At 42.3% G+C, this 23,626-nt stretch overlaps 1 protein-coding gene across 7 annotated transcripts in view; it reads left to right on the top strand.

Annotated features, from left to right (window-relative positions):
• LOC134224959 (myosin-IIIb-like) overlaps positions 1–23,626 on the top strand; it is a 411,175-nt gene that overhangs the window by 148,550 nt on the left and 238,999 nt on the right. For 3 of the 7 annotated variants that reach the window (XR_009983120.1, XM_062704654.1, XM_062704652.1), the window contains exon 1: positions 4,586–5,155. The exons of 1 other annotated variant lie outside the window; for it this stretch is intronic. Coding sequence is in view for 5 of the 6 variants with exons in the window: in XM_062704654.1 (XP_062560638.1) it covers positions 5,151–5,155 (5 nt within the window). In the remaining variant the exon portion in view is untranslated. Of the gene's footprint in view, positions 1–3,821; positions 3,952–4,585; positions 5,156–23,626 lie in introns of those variants that run through there. 3 more of the 7 variants (XM_062704649.1, XM_062704648.1, XM_062704651.1) reach the window with 3 other exon arrangements.

Here is a 23,626-nt window from a genome sequence, read left to right as displayed (position 1 = left end):
AAGAAGCCATTCCTTCGGAAAGCTCAAAAAGGATTGTGAATCTATTTATTATTCTGTTGGATTACATTGCTGAAAGGATTCTCTCTATCCCGCGAGCTTCTCGTAAGTGTCTCTGGTTACAGGTCCACCACCTCCGTTTCTTGCCCTTCACACAGAAGTGCTTTGAAGGCAGAATGGTAATTAAATTCGATTGTACTATTGGGTGGAGCCTCATGCAGAGCAAGACTCAAGCGAGGGTGATGAATAACCACATACATACATACATACTTTTAAAAATTTCTACAAAATTCCTTCGGAAATTATTTTAACAATTCCACTGGAATTTTTCCAGGTATTTCATAATACATTACATTCCCTCGGAAATCAATCTAGTATTTCCTTCGGAATTTCCAACACCATTTCCTTCCAAAACTGTAGGACGAATTTTAAGATATCTCCGTAAGAATTCCTAGAGAAATTTCCAAAGGACCTTCTTAAGGAATTACTGACATACTTAAATTTCTTAAATAATTTATTTGGACCTACCTCGTAGAATTCCTTCATGATTTTCTCCAGAGTTTCCTTCAGAGAACCTTCCAGAAATTACAACGGAGATAAATTTTGAAATTCCTCAAGGCTCTAAGAATTGTCTCCAGATATTCCTTCAGAACTTCCTCCAGGACTTCCTGGAAATTATTTCAAGAAAACCAACACATTTCTTTGGGAATTGTTCATCGAAATAAATCAAAACCATTTTTTTTAAACAATTCTAGCAATTACACAGAAGAGTGAAGGAAATGTTCAGCTCCAGAAGCCAAAAGATCAGTTTTGCATTCGCATATCATGAGGCTAACACAATGATACTCCATGCCCAGGGAAGCTAAAAAAAATCATACCAGACTGGGAGTCCAAATCCAGCATTCATTATGGTGTTGATTTGTAGCCGCGTTTGTACATACTTAATTTTTTTTCCGGGATCTCAGCAATTTGTTAAACTTTTACCATGAACTTTTATTGATTTGTAGATCTGTAGTCAAGAAGTTTTTGGATGACTTAAAATTTAACACGCCAAAGCGGGTTAAAGTGACAGGGATAAAAGTAAACAAATCTGCTAAAGGTATAATAGCTATTAAATTAATGCATGATAGGTTGCCTTAGTTCGGCAGATGCATACGCACTGCATAACGTGATTTTTGTGTTGGCCAAATATCGGCGTGAAATACGAAATTCGGCGGCGTAGAACCAACCGGCGTATGGCGCGCCGCCGACACCTTGACCGGCGTCGACGTACGTCAATAAGTGTCGACGGTGGCGGCGTGGAGCAGCGGCGCACAGGTCTACCTACTAAGCTACGAATGACCTCCGTCTTCCTCCGCAGCTTATCGGGTACTGATGAAACCAAATTCCCAGCACCGGGCACCAACCGAACTATCGCAATACATTTTCGGAAGTAACTCTCTCATATGTAGGGGAGGAGGTTCGGTTGTGGGCACCGTTCGGTTATGGGCACCCCTATGTATCTTTTGACAGATAAGAGATGCTGTCATTCTGACAACCGTCATTTGTTTGCTATAATAGCATGATGTTTTGTGCTCAATATCAAACCGGATGGGCATCTCTACTTTGAACTAGAAACAAATAAATTTTTCGTACAAGAAAAACAACACGAAAGTTTTTTTGGCCTTTTTCAAAGTGTCATAAATTAAAAGATTTAATTCAAAAAGTGAGTTCTAATGCGTAAATACGTAAATCAATGAAAAATTAGCACTTATTTACCTAAAGTGCTATTTTAGACCTTTCTTATGTGATTTTTTTCAACATCCTCCTTAATGCACCGAGGGAGGCATCATCACTGCTAGGTGAATTGATTTGAGTTTTTTTTAGCGTCTCCTGGCTTTCAGAATGAATAAACTATTCCTTGTCTTTAAATCTGGGTGGTTTTTATTCATGCTTCTTTATTTTTAGCTAAGTTTTCAAGGGTGCCCACAACCGAACCACGAAATGAAAATGTCCAAAAATGTCAAATTTTCTAAATTGTCCATATTTTTTCTAAATCGATGAAATCATATTAATTTCTTTGCTAGTAGTAAGGTTATAAGTTTAGCTTTCGATTGCTATGCAAATGTCGACATAAGATCAACCAGGGCCAAAGTTATGGACCAAACACAAAAGGGTGCCCACAACCGAACCTCCTCCCCTATGTGTGGGCTGTGTGAGGTTGTGCCAGTTGGTCGTCAAAACCATTGTTGACCTGCTCACAGTTTCAGATAAACATTCAGTTCGGCTCGGCTAAATGGCCGAATGACAAGGGCCAAATAACTTTAAGCTAGATAGTGTTTTACCAAATGGTCTATTCGGTCAAGCGACACATTTGACCAAACAACTATCAGCCTTGTAGTCTTAGGCCAAATGGCGCAGATCCTTCTCCGTACAAAAATTCAACGAGATATTTTTTGGATTTCAACGGGAAATCCTTCGCAATTTCCGCACGAGTTTTTTTTTAGTTTTCACGGAAAGTTTTTAAAACTTTCAACAAGAAGTTAAGATAATTATTTTGAGCTTTTTTGTGGAATGTCTTCACTTGTCATAAGACGAGTTTGTACAATCCCATTTAATTCCACCACTTAATTGTACATTGACAGATACGACCTCAACAGTAAGGTCGTCCTCAGTGTTTCGTACTTGACTCGACTCGACGAACACAGCCATGCTTTCGCTCATCTATAGATTCTACTATCTATAGTTAAGATTTTCTCCATATGTCATATCAATCTGTACAAGGTATTTACAACTTTTGATTACGAAATAAAATACTGCAAAATTTTATCAGTACAAACCTTCAACAGGTGCCGTGATTGTCAACAAACTATAACAGAATTCAATTTCCAGTCTGCAGGAGTGATACGCAAAAATTGTCAAACCACACAGCTGACAATGATGAATCAGTCCCTGTCCATGTGGTGTCAAGTTTCTTTGAGCACATCGACAAACAACTCAATTGACGGTGTTCGGTATTGATGGCTCTGTTAACATTATTAGAGATAGGGCGCTTGACAAACGGCATGTGATATGGTGACTGTGCGAACGCGTGTACTTTTCTATATCATCGATATCGAACAATATTCCGCATGACTATTTGTTTTATTATTCACGAAATTGGCTCCTCGATAGCTGCAACTGGCGCAATCATTCTTTCTATCTGATAGATTACTATGCAGAAGATTGTTTTCAAATACGTAGATTCATGTGATATTGGAAGCAGATAAGGCGAAAAATTCGTCCGATGCACACCACTTCGTCATGTTATGAAAACAGTCATAGCACAATAATTGTCATTGACTTTCCAAGACCTTACGGCACGGCGACGTTTGAATGCTTTGCTTTTGTTTCTTTATTACCCATAATCTGGTTAAAACATGTTAGTTGGATTACGATTGGTGGATGAAAAAATGAATGTATTCTAGTGGTTTTAAAGTTATTAGCTAACAGCTAATATTCTATCCTAAGATCTGACACCCACCTTGTGATAACCGCTTATCAGTTTTATTGTTATTGTTAACATAGCCATTCTGATAGCATTTTCCCATTTCACCAGCTGTATGTGCAGTGAAGCAGTTATCATGACATTTCCTGTTCTTCTTTGAAATTCATTGGGTTAAATATTTTGATTTATTATCGAAGTAAATTCGCCTTCTCGGCCACTGTGCATTATTCGATTTGATTTTAAATTGTTATATGATTTGGTCCGATAATAAGCTATTGGGGTAGTTACAATCCCTTGACGTTGTTTTCTCGGTATCAGTCTAATTCTGTGTTCTTCGTGCACAAAGTCGCGGTTCGTTTGCCGTGGCTAAATTGGAAAGATTAACTTTCAGGACAATTGACAGTAACAAGTAGTACAAAGTGATAAATTTCTTAAAGTCCTATAGCTGTTTTTTAAGTTGATGGGAATGAGCTGAATTCGTGCAATAAGTGATTATTATTCATAGTAAACTTAAATTGTGGAACTTAGTATTTCAATCTAATGGATGGCGGATATGAAATGTCAATATGGATTTATTTGATTGATAAGATAACCAAACCCTATAATAACCCAGACATTTTATTATTCCACCGAAGTGCTTATTCAAAACTACAGTTCTGATTTGAAAGGTTCAGTTTCTAAAACTGGATCAATTGACCATTTTATATTGACACAATCGATTTTTGTTTCTAAAATCGAGAACAAAATAATGCCGTGGGAACCAGCCTGATCAATTAACCTGAAGTTGGTTCAAAATTTGGCAAATTTTAGTACATTTCAATTTACCCGAATAGTTTTATCGTGACCAAGTTGATTGGGTTTGGTAAATTTATTCTTCATGCTTATTTAGGCAAACGTTGATAATTGCTGAGTATTAAATATGGGTATATTAAATTTTTGACAAACAATTAAAATTCCATTTTAGTTTTCCAGTTTTTTTTTAATTACCTATCAAATAAAAGCATGGAATATTCACCTATACTTTAATTTCTTCGAATACACTCTATTTTGTCCGTCCATCCACTCCACTAATCGAAAAGTACCATCCCAAGTGAATGAATAAAGACATCAATCTACGTTCGTCTCCGTTCCCGTTCGGTGTACTAAGACTTGATGATACCGAAGGATTAATTCAACGACAACAACATCCGAACTGCTGCTCATTCTGTGTAGCTTCGTGCGTTCCCATAATCAATCAGCCTTAATTGGTGGCACTTGTCAGCGACATTGGTACGTGTGCTCGCTCAACCCTGCCCGTACCTACCCGAAAGCGGAGGGTGTAGCGGAACAAATAAGGATTTAATAGAACCTTCCAGTAGAACGAAGCCAGCGGCGAAAGCCTCCGGAAAAGTCAACGTGTCCGCTGCTGCGTTCATCTGGGGTCGTTGACGACAAGTGCCGAAAGGAAATTATGCGCAAGTGGTGCGTGTCTCAGGGAATGCGAGAAGCGTGTTGAAGCGGGATTTCCATTAGTAAAACTGTGCGTAGTTGTTTTCCGTTGAAGGCGAGAGATGATGTGAATTAAGATGGAAGATGTTTGCGACGGAAGTGCTAGGACTTGAGATGCTTCGAAGGTGCCACACAGCACACAGCAAAATAATCTTTTCCCGGGAAAAGCACGTGTCGGTGCTTCAAACGATACATCAGGATGTGGTACGTACATGTGTCAGCCTCTAATTAAATTGCGTAAATTTTCTGCAAGCCTTGCGATGTGTAATGCGTTCAATGGAGGATATCGAAAGCTATTCTACCGGACGCTCAAACAGCCATAATTCTCAATTAAGTCAAAATGGGTTTACCTGGTTTCAGTTTGGTGAGGTTTACCAGTCGCTGTCGGTGCTGATAACGTGCCACTTTGTACTACACAGCTATTATGCTAATACTAACATAACCGCATGCCTCGTTATCTCATCTATAAATCAATCCCGAACCGAGTGCTGTTGTATTACCACTTATGGGCTTATTCGATGAGGCTTGTTGTACCTGTGCTCAATCAACATGTGGCTTAGACTGGCTCATGCTTACGTGTGGGTTCAGTTGAATAAAAAAGAAACGTTTTGACTTAAATTCTGAACATGAGTCATGTTGTTAGGAATACGGAAACAATCCTGATAGCAGCGTAATTCGCAGCTTGAAAGCTACAATATATTTTAGAGAATAAGTTCGATTTATTTGATCATTATAATCTACTTACATTTTCGTTGTCTTCTTGATCTTTCCTTACAACGATTTCTTTAACTATGTGTTTTTGAAGTAGCCTAGTACTGTAAAACCTCTTTTTACGCTCCCTCTTTTTGCGCCCCTATTTTTACGCTCAAAATTCCAAATAACGCTCCCTCTTTTTACGCTCCAAATTCAAAATAACGCTCCCTGTTTTTACGCCCCATAGGAGCGCAAAAAAGTTTCAAGCTTTTATATGAGTCAAAACTGGATTAGTTTCGGAGGTTGTTCGAAGGATGATCTAAGTACTGCGGATGTTCTAGGAACAGAATTTAAGCTTGCATGTGAAGTGGTATTACCTGTTGTCATGGGTTGTAGGTAGTCTACGAACTCCATACAGTCAAGGTCTGTTGATCAACCTCCGTAATGGAGACAGTTATTGAAGAATAAACAAGTTGTGTGACCCCTTCTTGGTATATGTTTGTATTCCAAGTAGTGCTTGTTGTTGTCGTGGGCTCCAGGTAGTCTACGAACTCCATAGAGTCAAGGTCTATGGATCAACCTCCGTAATGGAGGCAGTTATTGAAGAATAAACAAGTTGTGTAACCCCTTCTTGGCATATGTTTGTATTACAAGTAATTATTGTCGTTGTCGTGAGCTCCAGCTGATTTACGAACTCCATAGAGTCATATACTACGGATCAACTTCCATAATGGAGACAGTTATCGAAGCGTAGACAAGTAGTGTGACCTCTTCTAGGTATATGTTTGGATTCCAAGTAGTTCTTATTGTTCTCATTGGTTCCAGGTAGTCTACGAACTCCGTATAGTCAAGGTCTTTTGATTAACCTCCGTAATGGAGGCAGTTATTGGAGAATAAACAAGTTGTGTGCCCCTTCTAGGTAAATGTTTGTATACCAAGTAGTTCTTGTTGCTGCTAGATATCGAAGCCAAGTAGATATCGAAGAGTGCACAAGTTTTGTGACCCCTTCTTGGTATATTTTTGTATTCAAACTAGTCCTTGCTTTTGTCATTGCTGCCAAGTAGTCTACGAACTCCATAGAGTCAAGGCCTGCGGATTAACTTTAGTAATGGAGGTAGTTGTTGAAAAATAAACAAGTTGTGTGACCCCTTCTTGGTATATGTTTATCTTTAAAGTAGTTTTTTTTGTTGTCGTGGGCTCCGTAATGATGGCAATTATTGAGCATTAAACACTTTTTGTGACCCTTTCATGTTACAGTAATATCCCGATTTTATCACTCCTAGTGATTTTTGGGGTGATAAAATAGAAAATGTGACAAATTTGGAACAATTCTTATTTGCATTTTTTTTTATTTGTTTTGCAAATATGAAACTGCTTGGAAAGGAAAAAAAAATACTTAAACGACATGTATTGTTGAAGAGGCAAAATGACCATGAACCTGTGCAATGGACGCATTCTATTCTATGTACCACACAGGGCTTGTACCACTTGTTAAACAATCCGAAAAATCTCTTGGTACGCGCGTAGATCTTAAGGCCTACTTCTAAGTTTTTTTTTGATGATCATGAACCTATGTAATGGATGCATTCTACCAAAAAACAGATAGACATCATAGAACAAACAGCAAAAATCAATGTGAACTCTTTGTTTCATTTCATTTATTTAGTTAACATCTAAACAGATAACACTGAATCAACAATTTGACGCCACAATGCACGGTTCGAGGCCGCATCTCTCCATCCTCGGATACGCCCCACGCTCGCCAAGTCGTTCTGCACCTGGTCTGCCCATCTCGCTCGCTGCGCTCCACGCCGTCTCGTACCTGCCGGATCGGAAGCGAACACCATCTTTGCAGGGTTGCTGTCCGGCATTCTTGCAACATGTCCTGCCCATCGTACCCTTCCGGCTTTAGCTACCTTCTGGATACTGGGTTCGCCGTAGAGTTGGGCGAGCTCATGGTTCATTCTTCGCCGCCACACACCGTCTTCTTTGCACACCGCCAAAGATGGTCCTAAGCACCCGTCTCTCGAATACCTGAGTGCTTGCAAGTCCTCCTCGAGCATTGTCCATGTTTCATGTCCGTAGAGGACTACCGGTCTTATTAACGTCTTGTACATGACACATTTGGTGCGGTGGCGAATCTTTTCGACCGCAGTTTCTTCTGGAGCCCGTAGTAGGCCCGACTTCCACAGATGATGCGCCTTCGTATTTCACGACTAACGTTGTTGTCAGCCGTTAGCAAGGATCCGAGGTAGACGAATTCCTCGACCACCTCGAAGGTATCCCCGTCTATCGCAACACTGCTTCCCAGGCGGGCCCTGTCGCGCTCGGTTCCGCCCACAAGCATGTACTTTGTCTTTGAGGCATTCACCACCACGCTTCACGCTTCACGTTTCAGGCGGGTGTACAGTTCTGCCACCTTTGCAAATGTTCGGCCGACAATGTCCATGTCATCCGCGAAGCAAATAAATTGGCTGGATCTGTTGAAAATCGTACCCCGGCTGTTACACCCGGCTCTCCGCATGACACCTTCTAGCGCAATGTTGAACAACAGGCACGAAAGTCCATCACCTTGTCTTAGTCCCCGGCGCGATTCGAACGAACTGGAGTGTTCGCCCGAAATCTTCACACAGTTTTGCACACCATCCACCGTTGCTTTGATCAGTCTGGTAAGCTTCCCAGGGAAGCTGTTCTCGTCCATAATTTTCCATAGCTCTACGCGGTCTATACTGTCGTATGCCGCCTTGAAATCAACGAACAGATGGTGCGTTGGGACCTGGTATTCACGGCATTTTTGAAGGATTTGCCGTACAGTAAAGATCTGGTCCGTTGTCGAGCGGCCGTCAATGAAGCCGGCTTGATAACTTCCCACGAACTCGTTCACTAATGGTGACAGACGACGGAAGATGATCTGGGATATCACTTTGTAGGCGGCATTAAGGATGGTGATCGCTCGAAAGTTCTCACACTCCAGTTTGTCGCCTTTCTTGTAGATGGGGCATATAACCCCTTCCTTCCACTCCTCCGGTAGCTGTTCGGTTTCCCAGATTCTGACTATCAGTTTGTGCAGGCAAGTGGCCAGCTTTTCCGGGCCCATCTTGATGAGCTCAGCTCCGATACCATCCTTACCAGCTGCTTTATTGGTCTTTAGCTGTTGAATGGCATCCTTAACTTCCTCAAGGTGGGGGCTGGTTGGCTTCCATCGTCCGCTGAACTGACGTAGTCATCTCCTCCGCTGCCTTGACTTTCACTGCCTGTACTCTCAGCGCCATTCAGATGTTCCTCGTAGTGCTGCTTCCACCTTTCGATCACCACACGTTCGTCCGTCAAGATGCTCCCATCCTTATCCCGGCACATTTCGGCTCGCGGCACGAAGCCTTTGCGGGATGCGTTGAGCTTCTGATAGAACTTGCGTGTATCTTGAGAACGGCACAGCTGTTCGTTCTCTCGCACTCCGCTTCTTCCAGGCGGCGTTTCTTCTCCTGAAAAAGGCGGGTCTGCTGTCTCCGCTTCCGTCTATAACGTTCCACGTTCTGCCGGGTACCTTGCTGCAGCGCGACCGCCCGCGCTGCGTCCTTCTCCTCCAGAATCTGTCTGCACTCTTCGTCGAACCAATCGTTCCGTCGACTTCGACCCATATACCCGACGTTGTTCTCCGCTGCGTCGTTAATGGCCGCTTTAACTGTACTCCAGCAGTCCTCAAGAGGGGCCCCATCGAGCTCACCCTCTTCCGGCAACGCTGCCTCGAGATGCTGCGCGTATGCAGTGGCGACATCAGGTTGCTTCAGTCGCTCTAGGTCGTACCGCGGCGGTCGTCGGTACCGAACATTGTTGATGACGGATAGTTTTGGGCGCAGTTTAACCATCACCAGATAGTGGTCCGAGTCGATGTTAGCGCCACGATATGTTCTGACGTCGATAATGTCGGAGAAGTGCCGTCCATCAATCAGAACATGGTCGATTTGTGATTCTGTCTGCAGTGGTGATCTCCAGGTGTACCGATACGGGAGGCTGTGTTGGAAGTAGGTGCTACGAATGGCCATATTCTTGGAGGCGGCGAAATCAATTAGTCGTAGGCCGTTTTCGTTCGTCAGCCGGTGAGCGCTGAACTTTCCAATAGTCGGTCTAAACTCCTCCTCTTGGCCAACCTGAGCGTTCAAATCTCCTATGATGATTTTGACGTCGTGGCTTGGGCAGCTGCCGTACTCACGTTCCAGCTGCGCGTAGAATGCGTCCTTATCATCATCAGTGCTTCCGGAGTGTGGGCTATGGACGTTGATTATGCTGAAGTTGAAGAACCGGCCTTTGATCCTCAACCTGCACATTCTTTCATTGATCGGCCACCACCCGATCACGCGCCTTTGCATATCGCCCATCACTATGAAAGCTGTTCCCAGCTCGTGTGTGTTGCCGCAGCTCTGGTAGATGGTATGATTACCTCAAACGTTCGCACCATTGATCCCTTCCAACAAACCTCCTGCAGCGCTACGATGCCGAATCCACGGTCTTTGAGCACATCGGCGAGTATGCGTGTGCTCCTGATGAAGTTGAGAGATTTGCAGTTCCACGAACCGAGTTTCCAATCGCTAGTCCCTTTTCGTCGCAGTGGTCTTCGCCGATGGTTCCGGTCCGTACTCTCTTGTTGATTGTTCGTTGCTTATGATTTTTTAAAGGCTGGCTTGCAGGGCCTGACACCAAACTCCCTAAATTTCCGGAGGACCATTCCTCCTTATTTCCGGTGGACCATGGTGCACAGTTTCACTTAGAGTCCCTCGCTGGCACTCGGACGATGATCAGCCGCCCCTAACATGGAGAACAGACGCTGTTGTGAGCCGATCCTGACATGGAGAACAGACGCTCAATAAGATTTGCACCTCCGGAGAGGAGCAAACCCCCCTTCCCTGTCAGCATACGACCATAGTTCCCACCGGGGTTGGTTACCCGATCTTCCCTAAGGTTGCTCGTATCCCGGCCAGCACCGCGGGGAGGTAGGGATAGGAGTTGCTGGGTAAGAGGCTAAGGACCGCGAGATGGGTCTATTTTATTCCTTCAGGTACGCGAAGTACCAATGGTACGCTTTACCCAGCATTTGCCGTGCCAACTCTCTGAACTCTTTGTGTTTCAACAATTAACGAGCGGCCCTCCCGTGTATCCAAGGCGATAGAGAGAAACAGAAAAGCATGCGCTGCTGCTCTGTCTTATGCTCGTTGTTTGGTAAAGCTTGACTTCCACCGCTAGGTTCGCTAGCGTTTCAAAATCAGGGAAGGACCACATTCTACGGCAAAGATGCCTATATGTTATGTGATTCTACTCTTTGTATCACAAAGGGGTTGTATTGTACCACTTTTGAAACATTTGGAAAGATTTCTGGATACGCGTGTAGATCTTAAGGCCTGTTCCAGGGTTTTCTTGGATGACCATGGACCACTGCAATAGACGCATTCTATGCTATGTACCACAAAGAGGTTGTATCTTTTTTTAAACAATCCGAAAGAGCTCTGGTTACGCGTGTAGATCTTCAGGCCTATTTCAGAGTTTTCCGTGAACCTATGCAATGGACACATTCTATTATATGTACCACAAAGGGGTTGAACCGCTTTTGAGACAAGCTGAAAAATCTACAATTATGCGTTTAGATCTCAAGGCATTTTCCAGGGTTTTCTTGGCTGACCTTGGACCTATGCAATGAACGCATTCTATTATATGTACCACAAAGGGGTTGTACCATTTTTGAAACAATTCGAAAGATTTCTTATTACGCCTGTAGATCTTAAGGCTTGTTCTAGGGTTTTCTTGGATGACCATGGACATATGTAATGGACGCATTCTATTCTACGTACCACAAAGAGCATGTACTACTTTTGAAACAAGCTGAAAGAGCTCTGGATATGCGGGTAGATCTTAATGCCTATTCCAGGGTTTTCTTGGATGACCGTAAACCTATGCAACACACGCATTCTATTCTATGTACCACAAAAAGGTTGCACCACTTTTGAAACAATTCGAAAGATTTCTGGTCACGCGTGTAGATATTAAGGCCTTTTTCAGGGATTTCTTGGATGACCATGAACATATGCAATGAAGCCGCTCTATTCTATGTATCACAAAACACATAGGTCCAAGCTCTAGGAGGTTCTCGAAAACTTTAAATACTTAAAAATGATGATGAACGTCTTACTGTGCGTCATCAAGAATCTGCACCACTTATGACTTATGTATTTTTTGGCGTACCGAGAACATCTTAAGCCCTCAGCACTCAAACAATTGGACGACCATGATAACGAAAATAATTTGGACGACCCTAATACCGAAATTGGTAAAAGACACACCTTAAGACTAAAAGTAAGTTTAATATCAAACTTTCCTTACCTAAAAGATCGCAAACCTTTTTTCACGCTCCAAATTCCAAATAGCGCTCCCTCTTTTTACGCCCTGAATTCGAAATAACGCTCCCCCGTTTTGGGCGCAAAAAGAGGTTGTGCAGTATTTGCAATCGAGGAGCGCGAACACTTCGCGCTATCGACGTTGGGCATGAATTCAATCCCTTTCTTTCTGAACAAATTCTACTAATCCATTTCCAACTAATCTACTAATCATCGAATTCCGTACATACGTTTATGTCTAGAATAAGTTTCAGAATATTGTTATATAAGATGATTGCATTCAATTAACATATTTTACCTAGTTCATAAGCATTTCAATTCTTTTATAATTAGCTTTTAAACGCACGAACTTTAGAGTTACTCGGGAATTCACAAATATTCAATTGCAGAGAATAACTTTCCACTAGATAACAAATATCAAAATCCTTATGCTCTATGTGACAGTTGCTTAGCACGTTGTTTTCGGCCCCCCAACTGACGTCTATGTTGAACGACCTTGACATTGACTGCTATGGGTTATACTGCACTCACGCAGCTGTGACGTGAGTTCGCTCAGTGGTTCCGGAGCGACTAGATGTCTAAATGTTCAGGAGTTCTAGCTTGACTGCCGGTCGACTTACCAATCCGCTCTTTGTCTGTGCAACTGCTCGCCGAACTTGTGTATCAGCTGCCTTCGTTACATCCAGTATACGTCCTCTAAGCCAGTCATTCCGCTTGCCCTCGTCGACGACGAGTACAAGGTCTCCTAGTTCCAGCGGCTTGACTGGATCAAACCACTTTGTCCGTCTAGTTGTAGTGGGTATGTACTCATGGATCCACCGGGCCCAAAACTGATCCACCAGATGTTGTGCAAGGCGCCAACTGTCCCTCATGCCACAGAGTTTACCATACTCGCTGGTTGAACGATGCCCTTGGTTCCGACTAACAGGACATGGTTTGATGTCAATGCCTCTTGCTCAGCTGATTCCAGTGGAACGTAAGTAAGCGGTCGCGAATTCACAACTGCTTCCGCTTCAACAATTACAGTACGTAAACATCATCGCTAGGATTATTTGGATGATCTGCTGCCTTCATCGAGCGAGCCATGACCTCCCACGATCCATCCATGTGAGGTGCTGATGGCGGGTTGAACTCCCAGCTGGTTTCAGAATTGGTGAAAGTCACTGCACAGCTGTCGTGATTATCCTGGATCTGCTTTGTGAGAAGATCGAATCGCCTTATTGCCATGCCACAGGAATGGGTTGACGAGCTTTTGTACCAGTTCTACATGTACAGCAGGTATTGCTAAACACGTAAAAAGGGCCACCCATCTCTTCACCAAACTTCGACTTTGTTTGACTAGTATCGGCCTAAAATAGTCTACCCCGGTATGTGTGAAGGGACGAACGTATCCGGTATCTCGCTCCTCCGGTAGGGGTGCCATCATGGGGGGCTTTGGGACAGCTTTTTTGGTACGGCACGTCACACATTCTTTCGATACCCGACGGATCAAGCTTCGCAAGCCTGCTATGAAAAATCGTTGGCGCATCTCATTGCAGACGGTCCCTCCATTACTATATGCAATAACCGTCGGTGATAGTCGTCGACGAGATGATGCTTCGGTAGCAGAATCGGATACTTCATATCTTTCGGCACAATGCGCGCTGCCGTGAGTCTGCTGTTCATTCGTATGACGCCTGCCTCATCTAGGAAAGGTGACAGACGGTTTAGTGGACTAGATTTCGGAAATTGTGATGGATTGTTTGATTTTGATGGTTTCGGCGTAGAATTGCGTACTCGTCGGGATATATTTCAGTCTGAATATGCCGCCATAGCAGGTTTTTCTGCTTCCCGGAACTCCTTCTTCGTCAACATATCCGATTTGGATCTCTTCGCTGTCTTGAATGAATGATCTGCACGTGAAACGTAAGGGGTTGTGGTGCTGTCCCATGAAACAGGAATGAAGCTCGTAGCTCGACGTCCGTCCCATCTCTCTTTGGCGATGATTCTTTTGGCCACTGCTCTTTTGGCAAGTACAGAAAGTCTGGAGCAATATACCAAGGGTTCTTCGGATCGAAACTCGGTCCGTCCTTCCATTTTGTTGCCATGTCCGCCACGTTTAGTTTGGATGGTACATAATGCCACTCGTCCGCGCTGGTTGATGTGAGAATTTCTCCCACACGAAATGCTACAAACTGGTGGTATCGTCGGCTATCGGACCGAAGCCAACACAAGACTGTTGATGAATCTGACCAAAGGAAGCGCTCGCTAACCTGAATATCGAGCGAACCTAACACCGAGTCAAGTAGTCTTGTCCCGAGCATTGCTGCTTGCAGCTCCAGACGTGGTACCGAAAGGGGTCTCAGCGGAGCCACCTTTGTCGATCGGAATGTTATTAATAATGATCAGCGATGTGCTTTTGGCAACGTAATTCAAATGTGGAATATGCGATGACGTGGGAAGAATATTTATGACCGACGAGGGATCACTATTGTTGATCGGCGACTGACGGAGTAATATTTCGGTGTGAGACACATAGCTACGTGATGATTGGCCTTTGAAGATGACCGTTTGCCTGCACAATTTCCACCGCCCAGAATCATCCACAGCTGGAGCTATTACCGTAGGGACATTACCTGCAAACCCTGAAGCATTCATGGTTGGCACCGGTAGGAGAAGATATGCTGGAATCGTTGGCTGTTGAGCTGCTTCTGAAGCTGCGACCGATGGCAAATTTTTTCTGGATGGTGCTTTTGTCACTTGTTGTGATGCACCTACATCTTGATTGCTAAGCCATGACTGTACCTTATCGCGACTAGCTCGACAACTCAGCCTTGATTTCCTATTGGCACTATCACTCGCACCGTCCACATCGGCAATAAGCAAATCATCCTTCTGCTTTATAAAGTGCTCCTCTTCTCCTTGGATCTTCACCCGTGCAGCCGCCTGAGCTGCTTCCTCCTCCAAGATCCTCCTAGTCATTAACACTTTTTGTTCCTCCATCATTTGTAGACCTAGCTCTACATGAGACGAGCGTCTGCTCGTAAGCCCTACTGACAATTGTGAAATCTGTCACATGTGATTGTGATGATGGTAATCACATTCTAGAATACTGCAGATATTTCTTTGGCAGTCAAGATTTCCTTTAAAAATTCCATTGAGAAGTTCGTTCCGTTGAGGATTTCTCGAAAAATTCTCAGAAAAAAATTGAACATATTTAAGGGGAAATTTTTGATGGAATTCAAGGGTTTTTGCCTTTCTCGGACAACAAAGTTGTACCGAAAGGAACTTTTTATATAAGTCACGTAGACCCATAGTGTTATATGCCACTCGACTCAGCTCGACGAGCTGAGCAAATGTCTGTCTGTCCGTGTGTATGTTTGTGCGTATGTGTTTGTGAATGTGTGTGCACAAAAGCTAAAAAAAATATTGGACAACTTTTCATATAGTAATCTTTAACCGATTTTCTCGCAACAAGTTGCATTCGACAGAGGGCAAATCCTAGTTGATCACTATTGAATTTGGTAACGATCGACCGTTGCGTTTAGAAGTTATTAAGAAAATGGTTCATCGAACTATATTAGCTTCATATAAGGTTGGTGTCTTGGCTAAATGCGAGAAAGGCAGTATCACCACTCGGTGAATTAAATTGGGTTTTTTCTTTAGGAATCTCATTATTCAAGAATTAGTTTTCTGAGCAAGTTCCGAGGTACAAATACCCGGAAAGAGAGGAGAATTCGTGGAGAAATTCATCAATCTCCTAATAAAATCCTGAGGGGATTTCTGGAGGACTTTCTGTGGGAGTTTCCGTATAAATTTCCGCAGAAGTTTTTGAAAGGGTTTGTATTCCTGAAGGAATTTCTGGAAATTTTTGTAGAATTTCTGGAATAGTTATGGCACCACCACGAATATTTGAATTTCTTTTATTAATCAAAGTTGCGCAAATAGATGAAGTTAGAATTTAACTACCCCTTGGATAGAAACCACTCACCTTGAGGGGTATTTTTGGGAATCGAGATGGAAGATCAAAGGTGAAAACGAAATGATTTTTGTCGAATTTATGAAAGCATTGGTATTCGAAATAATAATTTTTGATCTCTCGCGAAAAAAATATCAACTTTGACGATTTCATGTTATTTTCGAAGGTCAGAAATCTCATGCTTTGATCTTAAAACTCGACTCTTACATTTCGTCCTGATCTTTGGAACAGGCGAGATCGGTCCAATTTAAGTTCCACGCCGTTGTTGTAAAGTTCTCGTATGAACTAGTGGAAACGTGAAGGAACATTTGATTTTCTTTCCAAATTTTCTAAAGTGTCCGTCTGTACAACGGCGTATTAAGTTCCATGACTGAGCTGTGGCAATCATTGTGAGGCACCACAACCTTTCCCGTTAGGATCGTTTTCGACCCCACAGTCCAGCCTCGAGGCATTTTTCCCGGTAGCACACGTGATTTTCAGATAAGTGCTGAGGAGAATTTTTGAAAGAGGGGGGGGGGGGGTTACTTGTAAGGGTATGCGATAACACACTTTTTCCTAACGAAACGAAACGAAACGAAATTTAAAATGTCTATGTTGATTCGGATCGAAACGAAACGAAATATAGATTTACTTTCGAGACTTCGAAACGATACGAAATCAAGGTTCATTTAATTCGAAATTTTTCGAAACGAAACGAAATTTTAATTTTTTTTTCCGCGGAATTTTTATTAAATTGGTTTTACATTATGTACGCAATTCTGATTTCACTTTTTCGAAGTCAAATAACTGTTTTGCGACCAATAGAGTTATAATAACAGAAGAGGCAGTCTGTGATAAATCACCGCATTTTCGCCGCATATACCATTGACGATAAGGCAATACCCCAGAATTTGTGCCGCTTTCAAAGGAATTCATCGTGGAGCGTGTGCTCCCGAATATGATCAATTCAATATCAGTTTTATACAAGTAAGAATAAAAAAAATATAGAAATTGTGGAATTTTTCATATACGGATTCAAATTTCGTTTAAAACCTTAGTTCAATTAAGCAAATAGTAATTATGCTGAAGCACACTTCATATTGTCTTGTCAGCGTGGTTAGGAGAATCCTGTGCTCCTTTCTAAAATGCACAAAGATATGCATTTCAGATTGAATTTCACAGACCCATAGTCTTATATACTGTCTTATAGCTGTTATGGTCACTATGAGCTGAAAACAATCATAAGTAAAGAGCTTTCAGCAATTTAATGATTTTTCAACCCGTTCTGGATTTTTTTTTGCAAATTCCATGCGAAGATTTAGAAATGCTCACAAATATTCAATGTTCCTAACATATTGTGCAAATAGGCAAAGAAGAGCTTAGCTGGATTAACTGTACTCGTCGTAGTTGCTAATTTTGATTGGTCGAAAAAAAGTAAATATGCACAGCTCATCAATTAAATAATATTCTTGGGCTGCAAAAAAGTTATTCTTATTGTATACTTGCTTCGGAGTTTCCAATTCATGGCCAATGACGATGCTGGTCACGTCCTTACAGTCAATTTAGGATAAGAAGAGGAAAATTAGTTTCACACTCATTGTTATAAAAGACCGAGGAATGCTCTTCATCTCCGTGAGCGCTACGGGAAAGGAATCGTTGGTTAGTAGAGAAGGTAATTCATGTGAAGCCCCTTGGTAAGCTACTAAATATTTATTGTAAACGAAGATATTTTGAAAACAAGAAGACGAGAACTGTGTTCCAATCAATCCAAGCAAGATCAATGTGCTTCTTTTAATAAGCTTCTTCGATTCCGCACTAAATAATTTTGTGCTCATCAATGCAGACATTAGTTTTACCACTTCGCGTGCTCCCACACTAACTGGCGTGATCAACATCAACAAGGTCTATTGTACAGATGCTGGGTCATTAGGCCGAATGAGAACTGGGGAGTGAGAAGTGGTAAAAGTGAAGTGAGGAATAAGTAGAATGGAAGAAGAAAACAGGAAAAAGGCGGAAGAAGTAAAAAGGAAGAAGGAAGAAGGAAGAAGGAAAAGGACAAGGAAGAAGTAAGAAGGAAGAAAGAAGACGGAAGAAGGAAAAAAGGAAGAAGACAGATTGAAGAAGGAAGGTCAAGGCGTAAGGTGAAGAAGGATCTTCTCATTTTTCATTTTTTGCTTCTTTTGCTAATTCGGCCTAATGGCCGTTCTGCCTAATGACCATTCGGCGAGGTAGATTTTTTTCACTTCGCATTCTCCCGAACTAGCTGCCATCCCATGACCAGCAGCAACACGATCGATTCCGCATTACAAAGGACTTTTCCGATATTTATTGTCTGAAGTCCTTGTACTCCTCGCTGGTACGTTCTATACTGGAATACGGCTCCGCAGTTTGGAACCCGAACTATAACAACGGTTCCGACAGAATCGAATCGGTGCAACGCCGATTTTTACGTTTCGCACTACGTAAACTTCCATGGAGGGATCCACAACGCCTTCCAAGCTATGAATCGCGATGTCAGTTGATAAATTTGGAACCGCTTCGACACCGTAGGGAAACAACTCGAGCTCTTCTAATTGCTGACATCTTGCAAGGCCGAATTGACTGTAGCTCTATCCTGAATCAAATTAGCATCAACGTCCGTCCCAGAGCACTACGAATCGGCGCAATGCTAAGAATGCCTTTCAGCCGAACTAACTACAGCATGCATGGTGCTATCAGCGGGTTACAGAGAAACTTCAATCGTGTCTCAGCTTTGTTTGACTTTAACATAAATAAATAAATATTGTACAAATAACTAGTAAAAAAAAATCACAAAATATAAATTTGAATCTTGAATACACCGAAGACGTTTTATAGACGAAAACTACATACTTGTTTGCAGACTAATAATGGGGCTGATGTTTTGAAAACAACTTAACGATTTTGTTCAGTGGCGCAGCCAAAATTTTTGATAATATAAAGTATGGTTTAAGTTTTGTGTCGAAATTCCGCGGAATTCCGTTAAATTTCGTTAGAAGCTAGTTTTTTCTAGCGAAATTTTTGTAATTTTACGAAACGAAACGAAATCAAGAAATCAGATTTCGCCATGCTAAAATTCCGCGAAATTCCGCGGAGTTTCGTTTCGAACCACCTGAAACGAAATTTTTCGAAATACCGCATATGCTTAGTTACTTGCCGAGAACCTCCGGTGTTGATGTGGGTGAATTTTCGGAAGCACATTCGAGGTGGAGGATTTCAGGATACATTTCTGGGTGATTTTACGGAGGAATTTCTTTGTGACTGTTGAAGGAATTCCGTTGGGAATTTATGGAAGAATTTCTGTGGGAATTTCCGAGGGGTGCCAGCTGGAAGTTTTTGGAGATATTCTTGGAAGAATTTTCGAAAGCAGCAATAATAGCGTTGAGAAGTTTTCTTCATCGCCGACGTTTCGATCCAGGGATGGAATCTTCTTCAGGGCCTGTTGTTTTATTAAAATTTTGATTTTTAACATACTCAAACTATCTTCTTTTTATGTAAACTTACTCGATGGCAATCAATTTGTTAATTACCGCTATATTCATACGGAGTTTTGTCACTTGATTGGTGGAAATTGTTTCTGGCCTCACTATTGGTGTAAAAGTTAGTGTAGTAAAGTGCTTTTCCCATCTAAAACTATCTTTCTTGGACAAAATATAGTTCACATAGAACACTTTTCGACACTGAACTTTCGAAGGATTTGCGAATTTATCTTGTGGGAATATCTGGAGGAGTTTTTGGAAGCACTCTAGGGATAAGGGAATTTCTGGAGGAACTTCTGGAAGAATTTGCGGATTTTATGGTGATTTTGGAAGTTACTTCTGGGTGACTTTCGGAGGAATTTCTCAATTCAAGATATTTTTGAGGAATTCCCAGTAGATTTTTCAAAACAATTCTTGGGGGATTTCTGAGAAGATTTTTCGGAGATACCTCTTGGGAAAGTTTCGGATGCGCTCAGAATGGAATTGTTCAGAAAAATCCCGAAGAAATTTTTCAGGGGGAAGTTCCGAAAAAAAAAATCCGAAGGAATATCTAGAAGGATTCATGGAGGGGTAATTTTCTCAGAAACTCTGGGAGAACTTTCCAGTGCAATTCCGGGGGAGAATTGCCTATGGATTTCAGGGGGAGCTGTTGAACGAAATTCTGGGCGGAATTTTCTTAACAATTCTTGGATGAATTATCGGAAACACTTTGGGATGGGAGTAATTCCTGGAACAGATTCCGGCAGAGTCTCTAGTGACTTTTCCGAGAATTTCCTGGATGAATTTGCAAAGAGTTCCTGGAACAAAAAATCGGGGGATTCTGCAGAGGAATTCCTAGTAAAAATGCTAAGGAATTTTTGGAATTTTTTCGTTGTTTATCAAAGTTTCGAAAACCAATAAAAAAGACATTTTTTTTCAAAAAAACCCCCGTTCAAAATTGTAAGCTCAAGAGAAACGTTTTGCTATGATGGAGTTCTAGTGAATGGACGTAGCTTTCATTGCCCCTACGACGATGGACGGAAATACCTGTCGTACACCTACTACTTTGATTTTCTCGAGAATGACTCGATTCTTTAATAATAAAAGCGAACATTCGGTAAAGACGCAGCGTCGGTCGAATATGTGTGGTTGCAGCTGACAAGTTCGCTTTGCTCTGAACAACAAACATGATTAAACGTATTTGAATTCCTTTGGGAATGAAGTGTAAAGTGAGGGTGTTTTACGTTCGACAACAATTCCTATACTGACTTAAGCTCCAACCTTGTTAGACTCAAGGATGTCAGTACGGTGTCTATGTGCCCGACAAACCCGAGAGAGACACTCAGGGCCGGTTCTCGTGTTCACCGAAATCCAAATTCGAATCCCCGAATAACTTACCTACTCACTCGTAATTCTCGCCAACGATTTCAAATAATTAGGGATAATTCTCCCTGCAACCGCTACATACGCAATCAATTGAAAAAAATTCTCCTTACTCAAAAAAAAACTAACCACCACTAGAAATTCGCAATGTGACGTCATGATTTTTATTCGCCAGTCTTTACTTCAGTGCGTTCGAGTTTAACACTCTCTAAGGGCTACCTACACCTATATGGTTCTAACGCTACGGGTGTGTGCTATTACGAGGCTTAACTCTACAGGTACCTGTGTATACTCGTTGCGGCCGTTGATGACGATGACTGCTTCCCTGCTGCCGAACATGTGCTCCTAATATCGTCGTCGGTTTGAAACTACGGTGTTCCACCCACGGGGGGGGGGGGGGTTGCGAAGTGGTTAATTCACTCTCGCCACCTGGGTGAGATTAACGCCCACGCGATGTATGCGCCTTAGACGCTTTTCACTGCCGTTAACGCGGCCAATCTCGCAGCCGATCTCGCGGCCGATCTCGCGGCTGATCTCGTTGTCGATCCCGTAGTTGATCTCGCGCCCGATCTCGCGGCCGATCTAGCGGCCGATTTCGCGGCTGATCTTGTAGTTGATCACGTGATGGAACTCGCGGCTGATCTCGCGGCCGATCTGGCAGCCGATCTAGCGGCCGATGTCGTAGTCGATACCGCGACCGATCTCGCGGTAGATCTTGTGCTAATTTCTTCAGGGCCCCAAGGGTGATTTGATGGTTAAGGTGAAACTGTGCCTTTCCGCCACGTTGGGGCCGGTCCAGAATAGCTGTGGATGAAATCCAACCGAGAGAAAAGTTACGTGGTGTTGCTGTGCCACACACATCTTATTAATATACACACCTTTAAGTAGTACAATTGGACCTTTACTCTTTTTCTACTGCGCACTAATCACTCCTACGGCGACTTCGGTTGTCTTTTAGTGTGCCAATCACAATTAACTGTATACAATCTTGGATTAGTTAGAGTATCTAATACAGGGCATCATTTTTATTACCTAGGAGATAATCACTCTCCGACACGTGATCTCGTCTCCCACTTTTGGATTGACACTATAGCTATAACTAAATCCTGATCGAGTTTTAATAATCTATTTAAGGACTAAAGTCCACAATTCTTGATATTAACTTCACTTTTAAAGAACTTTTTAGTCGCTTTTTTCCAGAAACATCTGAATAGCTTCATGCGAAAACTAGAAGTGGACGAGCTGTTCAAACAAGGAGATTATATTTGGTCCATTTGACCATAGTTTAACTACTACCGACGCGATCTTTGGCGGAAGTTAATCGTTTTTCGATTCATTATCAGGTTTTGTCCCTTTTCATCCAATAAACCTTTGAACCTACCGTTGATAGTCTGTCTCGTTTTCTTTATATTCAACTTTCTGCAATCATTCGTCGCGATCTCACATACATCAGCGCTTAATCTAGTTTTTTGACCATAGGTATATTTTTTACTTTCTCACGCCCACTAGTTCCCGGACAATATTTCTGATATTTTATAATTCACTCGAGTTCACTCGGCTTGACCGAGTGATATAGAGTTTGTTTGCTATAAAACATTTGATATGATCGTTGGCTTATCATGTATACAGCCATCCTTAGATTTTCTGAACTGTTACAGAAGAAAACCGTGACCGAAAAAGTACAATAGCAAGTGATGGACGCAATGCTAGTAACTCTCGCTTATCAGAGAGGGACGATAAAAGGAAAATTGTTACGTGTGAAGAACGCCTCTCTTCTCGGAAAGGCAGCCCGAGTTGCCCGTATTGGTAGATGAATGAAATATACTCGGGCTAAGGATTTAGATTAAATCGTCGTTCGTGAGTGACAAGTCCCGATCCACTTTTGATGTCAGTTGATTGATGAGCGTTTGTTGTCCCAAACCATCCACCGCGAGTTCCAGATCAGATATTCGTGGGCCTGATACAAGCGTCAATCAAGTTCCGGAGGATAGTTGTACGAGGGATAGTACAAAATCGTCTTGTGACAAGTGCAGTGAAGACATTCTACTAAAAAGCTCAAAATAATTTTCTTAACATATTTTAAAAGGAAATAGAGTGCATCAGCATAATTATGGTATATGTATTTCTGGTTGACAAAAAATACAAAAGCATCGGGATTATTACTCCTGGCCACGCCCATCTTTAACGTAGGAGATGATAAATATTATACCTTAATATGTAGTACCGCTTATAATAATAACCAGCGCTATATTTTTGCGCCAGCCTATTGTAACTGTCCGCAAATATAGCCACACATCGCGTTCTGCGTACGTGTGCTATATTTCTATTAAATGGTGCCGCTGATTTGCATATCTTGCTCGCGTATGTCAGCACTTCATCCCAAAGAAAATGCAAACACAAGTGCGTATGGTTAGTAAATAGTAGAAATCAACCTTATCAGCCATCACAGCGCTATTCTTATCACGATGGTCGTATCTTGGGCAACAGCCGTCTTTAAAGTCGTCCCTCAGAACGTTGTCGCCGCGCGCTGTTGATATCTTGGGTTTGCCGGAAACAGACAGGTAACCTTGTTGGAGGGAGGGGAGGAGTATTTGCTTTTTCGCTATCTATTGAGATGGAGACACAAAACCTTAGAATAGTATCGACAGCACTCTCGTCGTTGTGTCTATTATTGACTTTGATAGTAAAGGAGTCTCGTTATGCTCTTTGAGATGGATGTCTAACAAATATGACATCCCTGGGATTTCCCCGCATATACCCGTGGTGGGCAAACTAATGCAATGAACTTGTTAAATTACCCATC

Source organism: Armigeres subalbatus, chromosome 3 (genome assembly GCF_024139115.2).
Source record: "Armigeres subalbatus isolate Guangzhou_Male chromosome 3, GZ_Asu_2, whole genome shotgun sequence".
Taxonomy (NCBI): Eukaryota; Metazoa; Arthropoda; class Insecta; order Diptera; family Culicidae; genus Armigeres; species Armigeres subalbatus.
The sequence above is the reverse complement of the archived record's forward strand: the minus strand, read 5'-3'. Positions and strand labels throughout refer to the sequence as shown.